Source organism: Chrysemys picta, chromosome 2, assembly GCF_011386835.1.
Source record: "Chrysemys picta bellii isolate R12L10 chromosome 2, ASM1138683v2, whole genome shotgun sequence".
NCBI classification, from domain to species: domain Eukaryota; kingdom Metazoa; phylum Chordata; order Testudines; family Emydidae; genus Chrysemys; species Chrysemys picta.
In genome coordinates, this window is record NC_088792.1 from 132,878,217 (window position 1) to 132,887,816 (window position 9,600).

Sequence of the window (9,600 nt, forward strand, 5' to 3'; positions counted from 1 at the left end):
GGCCTGAGGGTGTTGTACCCGCCACTGCCTCATCTGGGGAAGATGAGGAGGACGCCTCAGGGGGTAAGGGATCTGTGTGAGGGTCCGGCTCCAAGGGACTTGGAGGTGCAGGATCCCCTGCACCAGGGTCTGGTTCCTGCGTGGGCGTCGGGGCCAGGGCCTCCATACCCCTTGGAGGAGGACGGGAGATGGTGGCCTCAGGAACCTTGGGCTCAGAGTGAGCCGAACGAGAGGCCGCTAGTGGAGCCCCTTGAGCCTGGTGATATGCCCAAGGGGTCCAGAAAGACCAATGCATAGGGTCTTGTCGAAGGTTGTCTGCCCCCTCCTGCCAATGACCCAAGTCGTCTGCGGCTTGACCTTGAGCAGGGTATGTTGAACGGGGAGCCCCTTCAGAAGAGTGAGACGCCAATCTCGAGGGCCAGGGTGGTGCCGAGCGTGGGTGCAGGGAAATGTCCTGGAGCGGTGCCGATCAATCGGCGAGCGGTCTCTGCGTGGTGCCGGTGAACGGTACCGGGATCGAGAACAGTGCCGATATGCATGTCGGTACCGGGATCCGGATCTGGATCTGGACGATGAAGACCGTCTGTAACCTCGGTGCCGGGAGCGGCCTCGGGAATGGGAGCAGCGCTCATACCAGTGCCGAGAGCTGCGCCCTGACTCCGGTACTGGTGCTCGGGTCGGTGCCGAGAAGAAGACCGGTGCCGGGAGGTAGATCTGTGCCGGGACTGCGAGTGGTGTTGAGACCTGCTCCGAGACAGGGAGCGGTGCCACAAGTCCACGCCCAGAGAAGGCGGCCGTATCAGGGTAGGCTTGCCCCAGGACTGTACCATACGAAGGGCATGCGGTGCCGCGGGTTGAGAAGTCGCCGGCTCCGTGAGGGCGATGAGGTCTCTCGCCGTGGCAAACGTCTCCGGTGTAGAAGGGAGACAGGGCTCCAACACCTGACGAGGCGGTGAGCCAGTCCGCACCGGACTCAACGGCTGTACACCCGGCGCCGGAGTCAACGGTGCTGATGATACTTGCACCCTCTGGCGTTCGGAAGCCGGGCGCGGCTCTACCACCGGTGCGGGGGGAGCCGGTGCCTGTTGGACGGCAGTGTCCTGAGTTTTACGGGGCCTTTTATGTCCCAGAGACAGGGACCGGCGCCGAGGGGCTTGCGGCGGACGCGGTGCCGAAGGAGGACGGTGCCGTGGCGCCTTTTCCGCGTCTGCCCGTGGTGCAGTACTGGAAGGAGCCGCTGGGGCACTACGCACCGAGGCGCTTGGTGCCGAAACCTGGTGCGCTGAAGGAGGATCCGGGCTAAGTGCCGCTTCCATGAGGAGCTGCTTAAGCCTGAAGTCCCGCTCCTTTTTCGTCCTTGGCCTGAAAGCCTTGCAAATCTTGCACTTGTCCGTTTGGTGAGACTCCCCTAAGCACTTCAGACAAGAGTCAGGGGGTCTCCCATTGGCATAGGCCTACCACATGTCGCGCACGGCTTAAAGCCGGGAGCCGTGGGCATGAGCCCGGCTGTGCGCCGGGGGGGGGGGGGAAGGGGGAAATAAAGGCCCCCTTAACCTCCGCTAACTACGAAAAACTATTTATAACTATTAACAACAACTACTAATCTAAAAACCACAATTAACAACTATCTACAAGAAGCAACGGGTAAAGCTAGGGAAAGTGGAGAACAGCTATGCCGTGCTCCACAGTTCCAACGACCGTCACGGGCGGTAAGAAGGAACTGAGGGGGTGCTGGGTCGGCTGGGGTATATATCCAGTGCCATGAAGGCGCCACTCCAGGGGGCTCCACAGCCGACCCACCAGGTGTTGCTAGGGTAGAAAATTTCTCCGACGATTGTGCACGCGGCGCGCGCACACCTAATTGGAATGGATATGAGCAAGCACTCGAAGAAGAACAGCAATGTCCCATATAAGACACTCCAGTGCTATTGGCAGATCTTTTTGAAGTTGTTTGGATTTCATAGTATTACATTAGGTTTCACCTTCAAGAACCCTTCCAGAATCCTAGGTTTGATTCTGCCTTTACCCTTTTTTTTTATTTGAGCCCATTGAATGGAGCTTTATGGAGCTTCTGTGCTCTTGACTTTAGTGGATTTAAGAGTTAGGGCAACTTTATGTGGTACTAATCCTCAATTCTATATTTTAAATAAAGCAAAATGTGGCTGATAGATTACTTGGTGCAAGAAAAATATTTACTCCTGGGGGAATTCTGCACTACTGTGCATGTGCATAATTAATGAGCCGCTCATATTTTTAAATTTTTGTTCAGAAAAAAGCTTCTGCCGAAATGTTGCTGTAGTTCCGTCTTTTGACCACCAGAGGGTGCTGTGTCAATAAAACACAGCAGCTCCCAGCCAGCTAGGGAAGAGAGAGAGCCTGCAGAGCCTTCTTTGCAGCTGGCCAGGTCAGGAGACAAGGGTTATGGGGAGATGGACAGCATGGTGTGCTGGTAGGGGTCATACAGAGGCTCATAAGGGCTAGGGGGAGGCAGACTGGGGCAGGGGCTGAATGGGAATGGAGGCCCAGGGCCACAGGGGAGAGGGAGGTGCAGGGCCACATGGGGAAGGGGGGTGCAGAGCTACATAGGGACAGGGGAGTGGCTGGGTAGGGGTACAGAGACACATGGGGACAGTGGGAGGGAGTACAGGGACATAGGGAGGTGAGGAGGAGGTGCAGGGATACATAGGGATGTGGGGAGTGGATATCTGAGTAGGGGTGGAGGGACACATGGGGGTTCAGGAACACATGGGGAAAGGGGCAGCTGTGCCTGACTGAATGGGAGAGGCTAGGGATCAGCCAGGGTCTGCATGGGGAAAGCTCCCTAACAATTCCTCCCCACCCCACAAAAAAACCTGTTCCATATTTTTCCCACCCATACCCAACAATCCTCCAAGTTCACACCCAGGCTCCTTCCAAGCAATTTATTTCCCTCTCTCTCAGCTCCTCCATTACCCCTCACTCCCCTAAGCCTTGGCATCATTTCTGAGGGGTGTGGGAAATATGGTTCTGTACTATAGTTTAAATGAATTATTACTCAGAGTTCTGTATTAATATGCCTAGTACGGAATCTATTTGTCAAAAAAACATTTCCTGAATCCTTTTTGTTGTCTATATTGTTACAGACATACTTGCTGACAGGTATTTTGAAATAAATGACCAAAATGAATTGAAGCTGATGTGATTATATTGTGTTATTTTGACAAATAAAATATGCAGAGTTTTACAGAATTTTAAAATATGGTGTGCGGAATTTTTATTTTTTTGCCACAGAATTTCCCCAGGAGTAAAATGTTTGTAAAATGTGTAATGTTCCAGAACCAGGTTGTATTGTCTGTTACAAATGTTATAATGAAGTAATTCTGAACTATGCTACAAAGAAAAATGTTTAAGAGAAAAATCCTCACTAAGAAAATGTATATTGGGGGGAGATTAAGTGTAGCTTTAAAAAGTTCAGCCATTTGGGTCGTTATTAAAATAAATAATTTAATGAAGGATATTTATTTTCTTGTAATTTAGGGAACGTAAAGGAGATCAGGTTGGAGTTTCAGATTTCTTCATTCCATCAAAGAAGGTTTAAGAGAAAGATGACAAGGATTTTCTGGAAGTAAATGCCACCAATTCAGAGCAGAACTTTAATAAAGTCACATAAAGTTTAGCATTAGCAGTCACCACAAAATATAGACTTTGATTTACCAATATACCATATGCAGTGTGATTTTTATTTATGAAAGTTGACTAAGAGATGCATCTTAGGATTTATTTGTTTTCATAGACGTGTAATTTTAGCTTTAGATTTCTACAAATAAATAGAAACTTTTAATAGAGTTAGTGATTTAGGACATTTTCTGATATATTGTGAAACTACATGTCAGGTAAAAAAAAAATTGTTTTTCACAGAGAGATATTGGTATCTACCTCCATAAATTGATCAAGATTCTTCTGTCTGAAGGCCATATCAAAGAACTTTAAGGAACTATGCCATTCATTTATATTGTATGTTCTTATACGCAACTCATGCCCAGTGGGTCTACCTCAGTGAAGAAATCAGATGTCCCATTTTTTTCATATGATGTCCTAGTGTCCCAAAAACTTCTTTTGGGACGCCTGAAATATCCTGTTCTTCATGCAGTTGTCTACACATATTCCACTTGTGGTTCACACGTGCCTCATGCACAGGAGATCAGATTCTTTTGAATAGCAGTGACTATTGGGGACATGCCTGCACAAGTGTACACACACTCCCATCCCATCCCGGTCATAAAGGGTAGAGCAGGCCCACCCATCCTTCAGTTTCTTTTTACAGCTGTGGCAGTGAGACGGAACCCTGGAAGTGACCACTTCTCTGCACACTGTGTGATTCCGTTGCTCTTTTAGTAGTTGTTTCCTTATTGTTGTTAGGTTACTACAGTTACTGTAGTGTTGTTTAACTCAGGGGCATTGAGGATGGATGGGTTCCTGGTGGTCAGTCTGTCCTTCGCTTCCTTCCTCTAGATGGTCATCAAAACTGCATGGACTTCATACAAAAATCATATATGGTTTACATCACAATTTCACATGGATGTAGCTTCATACAGAGCTGAAGCTATCTGCAATGAAAATATGAAATCATATTTCATATAGTTTGAAATAGTAATTTCATGTGAATTTCACAACCCTTAAAGACGTTGCCACAAAAGGGTCCTAGTGTTTGATTTAGAAAATATGGTCACGTTATACCCAATTTCTCTAAACTATGCCACACTCAAGCACTCATTGTCAATTTGTTTATCTTAATGCCAATTCAGCATTTGTTGTTATTTAGTATGATAGAAGTCCCAGTTTTCTTTGAATAATTTTAACTTTACTGCAGTGAAAATGCTCATTGTTACTAATTACTTGATTAAATAAAGTGTATTGTGACTAATAGGAATTGAACACAGCCACCCCATCTGCCTTAAACTGCAATACACTTTACTGAATCCAACTTTGTGCCAAGCAGTCTGTCATATGAGAGACTGCAATGGAGTATCCTACTAGTTTATCAGGGAGCTGAGGAACCTATAAACATAATCTTTCATATTTATGAAGCATGTTTATCAGCTGGACAGGAGCTGGTAGCATGCCAGCTCATAGACTCTGGGAACACACAGTAACAAAAGTAGAAACATACAGATGTTCAGGATTCTGAGACAGAGGGATGCCAAGGCCTTTGTATGATGGTTTAACCATCTAGAACCTTGTGCAGAAAGCTGAAGACAAATGTGCATGGCTCTACATCACATTTTATTTATACAATTGGCCACCAGTCCTTTCAGATATCCATTTTAGCCCTTAATGCCTGAACTATCACTTCTGCAACAAATTGTGTAATAAATAACATGTACAATGGTAACACGTGGGTCTTAGGGCTTTATTGATCTCATAACTGCTTTGACACCAGCAATGGGTAAAAATGCTTTCTTTTCATCTAAAGCTTCCTACAAGATGGTGCTTATTTCACTCACATGTAGACCTATCCATAATGGAATGGTGGAGAGGGGTGGTTATGCCTTCCTCTGAACCATTCAGCATTGGTCACTGCTAGAGATACTAGACTCAGTTGACAGTTCCTACTGTGTATTCCAAAACATCACAGCTCATATTGTTGGGGGTTGAGAAAATAAAGACACCTTTTACTTTGAAACTAAGAAACCACATGTACACTCACCCAAAGCCCTCTTGCCTTCTGGGGAAACATCACTATTGGAGGAGGGTGGCTTTTCTGTGCAGTGGAGGCACAGCACAGCACAGTTCCCTTCATCTGACTGAGAGAAGAGGATAATAATGCTTAGCTCTTCCATGGTGCTTTTCTTCTGCAGCCAGTGTTTCATTGTGACGTGTAAAGGTTAAGAAACAGTATTTTAAAATGTTCTGAGTATGATTGTTCTTTTCCAGAGATCAACAGAATGGCATGGTGCAGCCCAGAAACTTTCTGACCCTGGCCTCCTAGATCTGTTCTGCCATGCCCTCACATGGCCAGTGCGTGAACTACAATCAGTGTGACCACACTAGGAAGTGTCATTTTTATTCAATAGACCAGAAATCATGGGTTGCAATATAAAAGATGAAATTCTCAAATCTTCACTTAAGAAGAAGAGGGAACGGATACTGTGCCCTATACAGCTGTTGCTCCCTTTCTGTAGCTTATTACAAGAATTCTCATCTTTTTCTGATCCTTCTGTCCATTTTCCATTCATAAAGATCAATAAGGTGTTAACTGATCATTGTTAACCTGCACTCCAGTACGATGATACTCTGTGTATCCCTCCCTCCTCTCCCAAGTAATGACACATTAAATGGTTTGTGGGTTTTTGGTACCGATTGAAGTTTATTATAGATTTTGTCCAATCTGCACTTTTTGTAAATTGGAATATTGTTTTATGTTTATAAAAAGAAAAATATATATAGTAAAGGAAGTACAGACCCCAAAAATAGATTTTCAAAAGAAGAAACATAAAAATAAGGGACTGCAGCAATCTGAGCAATTACAAAGAATCCCATTTCTTGTTACGCTTCTGCACAGCACTTACCTGAAAGTATTAGTTGCTCAAATGAAGTTGCAGATTCAGAAATACAACCAGCCAATCACTATTACCTTTATGGAGCTACTGCTTTCAAGAGTTGGTTTTGAGCAAGATCTGCCAATGCAACTCTTGGCACTGCCCACAAATAGCTTTTGCCATTCACAGTTAGCAAGTAGCAAATATTTTTAGTCCAGCCTTTTAGGCAGTCTTAAAATTGGGCACAATCTCAACACTTTGAACAAGCTTTGTATGAAATGCTAAGTGGTGATTCAGTACATCTGCAAATTGGGATATTCATAGGTTATTATTTATTCTACATACAACGCCATGTGTGTGCATGGTGCTTGCATGAACAGGGCTCTGCTCTGAGGTGCTTTCAGTTTAAGGACATTGTACCTGGCTAGTGAACAAATATGTGTCCAAGGAGCCTTTATGGCCTCTCTGCCTCATACTCCCACACAAAGGGACAGCACAATTGCAGATCTGGACTTGGGGGCGCACAGGGACTGCTCCCACCTAGGACCCCAGGGCTGGGGAGAAGGCCGTGATTTTTCCTCCCCCACAGTCTGCTGCAGCAGGATTATGCTTTAATAGCACAATTGAGGCTCACTTTGAACAGGACAGCACTGATGACAGTGGTTGGGGAGAAGGCAGCTTTGAACAGCTTTTATTTTTCAACATTTGTTCATTTTAAAATTGCGCAAATTTGCTGGAAGAGTAATGGGCCGTGTACACTAAGAGTGGCTCTGAAATCAGTTAAGGAAAGACAGGAGCATAGTATTATGCAAAATAGCTCACTGAAAAATTGGATGGAGAGGGAAGACCTTTTTCATTTAAAAAAGAAGTGATGCAGTGGGGTTTGATTATTTGAGTGCCACTGAATTCTGTATTTGTGTCTGATTTATGGCCCAAACTTGAGGCCTTTACAGGTGTAGTCCTACTGGCCTCACGAAAGCGCTACTCACGAAAGCAAGGGCTCCTGGGTAAGGCTCTGACACAGACAATACAACAAGACACAGATTACAGATACAGGATTGAGGTTGGAAAGAAAACAGTTGCCCAACAATCTTGAGAGGTTGTTCACTGATTTATGCACATGGAAAAATACTCTGTATGATGTGGTACTGATTTGATACATACATTAGTCAACGATCCTGTCTCTGCCATGTGCATGTTTGTCAGACTCTTCTCTGCTTCCAAGAAAAATCGCTAAAATTATTTTAAAGATCAGTTTTTTTTAAACAAAAAGCATGTGGATAAATTGTTGATTAAAATTCAACTGAGATATAAAATTAAGTCCTGTGACATGAAAAGTTTTTGTAGTTTTCTGTTTCTAAAACCTTTGGAGTCTGGGCGGGGAGGGTGGATTTTAATTCAGTTCTTCCAGTGAAAAAGCAGTTTAGCAACAGGGCAGGAGAGATTTGTCTTTGACTGTTGTGACTCAGTGAAGGGGGAAACTAACTATTTTGTTCAGGTGAAGGACTAACTCCCTGAACCTACAAACACCCAATCACTTGCTTAATGTTATTCATATAAGTAATCCCACTGAACGCAGCTGAACCTTCTTGTGACTAAAGCTATGTGCATGCTGTAATGTTTGTGGGATTGAGGCCTATGGGAACAACTCTTAAAAACTCATTTCTGCCATGTTGCCTATGAGAAGGTTATATATAAAAGCAAATCTAAATTAGCAGAACCATCAAGACTTGCACATCCAGTTCAAAGACCCTTGAAATCAATGGAAGTCCTTCTGGTGGATTTGAAAACACTAATAATCAATAATACTGTGGCTTTCCATCTCATGGCCACAGAGTGGCCACTCCACAGCTGTCTGTGCTGGAATCCCAATTTAAATGGGGTCCCAGGATAGGCCATGTGTAGGTCCATGCCCTTCCCACAGATGGAAGATCAGGAGACTGGATGAGAGAATCTCATGGTTCCTCCCCCCTTAATACCCTTCTACTTGTTTTCCCAGGGTTCCAAACATCAAATGGATGTGTTTGCTTTTAAAGATGTTTCAGGTGAGTTTTATAATTACAGATTTGCCCTGATGATGATATGCATGACCTTGAAATGAACTCTTTACAGTCTGCTATCACCAGCCTCTCATACGATGGGGACACCAGGAATATACATTAAAGAAAGAGAACACAAGGCAGCATTCTTGGGGACGAACTCTGCCTCAGTGACCTCCCTACAATCCCAGTGACGTGGCTGAGGGTGGATTTGGGACTTCCATGTTCAAGCCTGTAAGGTCAGAGGGTCCCAGAGCTGAAGCTACAGCCTGAGCCCAGAAGTCTACACTGCAATGAAAGAGCCCTGCAGCCCAAGCCCTAAAGCAGCTGGTATAGACCAGCCACAGGTGTCTAATTGCAATGTAGATACACTCTCAAGTGACTGTCAAGGAGCTGGGGTCACACATGGCTCCCCACTTAGAAGCCAGGGCAAAAGGCATTCCTTACCTCTCTCTCAACAGGGCAGTGGGAGAGCCTGTAGTAAGCCAGAGGCAGCTTTGTAGTGGGGGAACCTAGCTCAACAATGGGAAGGAGCCAGGTGGTTGTTGGAGTGAACCTAGGGGGAACACTATAGCATGGCTGTTATCCTTTAGCTCTGCTTCTTCCCATACCCAGCTTTGAGGCAGGTGTAACTCTGTCTCCTTACCCCTCAGTGCTTCCTGGAGGCTGGGGAGCAGCGAGGTTGCTTGCTTGGCAGGTGCATAGAAAGATTTATTGCAGCACAAGTCGTCCTGTTTCCCAGAGCCCAGAGGAGTATGTGGCCTTCAGCCTGGACTCTACAAAATGCATCAGTGACCCTCATGTGAGTGTCACAGGAGATGGCACTTGACATGTCTGCAGACAGCTGCTTCTGTGCTGCTGGGGCACAGAGAGGGAGCGTCCAGGTGCCCTCTGGCTCCTAAGTTGCTCTGAGGAAGTGTTGGGCTCTGGGACAGAGCTGTGCAGGTTTGGAGGCATGTCTCTCCTGCCCAGTCCACAGTACCCTGATGTGCTCCCCGACAAGGGCTCTGTCAACAGGCAACTCTGCAAGGGGAACCTCATAC

General features: G+C 45.7%; 1 protein-coding gene across 8 annotated transcripts in view; it reads left to right on the forward strand.

Moving 5' to 3' along the window:
• ROPN1L (rhophilin associated tail protein 1 like) overlaps positions 1 to 7,847 on the forward strand; it is a 25,473-nt gene extending 17,626 nt beyond the window's left edge. For 6 of the 8 annotated variants that reach the window (XM_042845490.2, XM_042845492.2, XM_008175864.4 and 3 more), the window contains one exon: positions 3,517 to 3,698. In XM_042845490.2, the coding sequence (XP_042701424.2) occupies positions 3,517 to 3,577 (61 nt within the window). In that variant the 3' untranslated portion in view covers positions 3,578 to 3,698. Of the gene's footprint in view, positions 1 to 3,516; positions 3,699 to 3,897; positions 5,369 to 5,913 lie in introns of those variants that run through there. The other 2 variants (XM_008175865.3, XM_042845489.2) reach the window with 2 other exon arrangements.
• Positions 7,848 to 9,600: the final 1,753 nt, after the last annotated feature.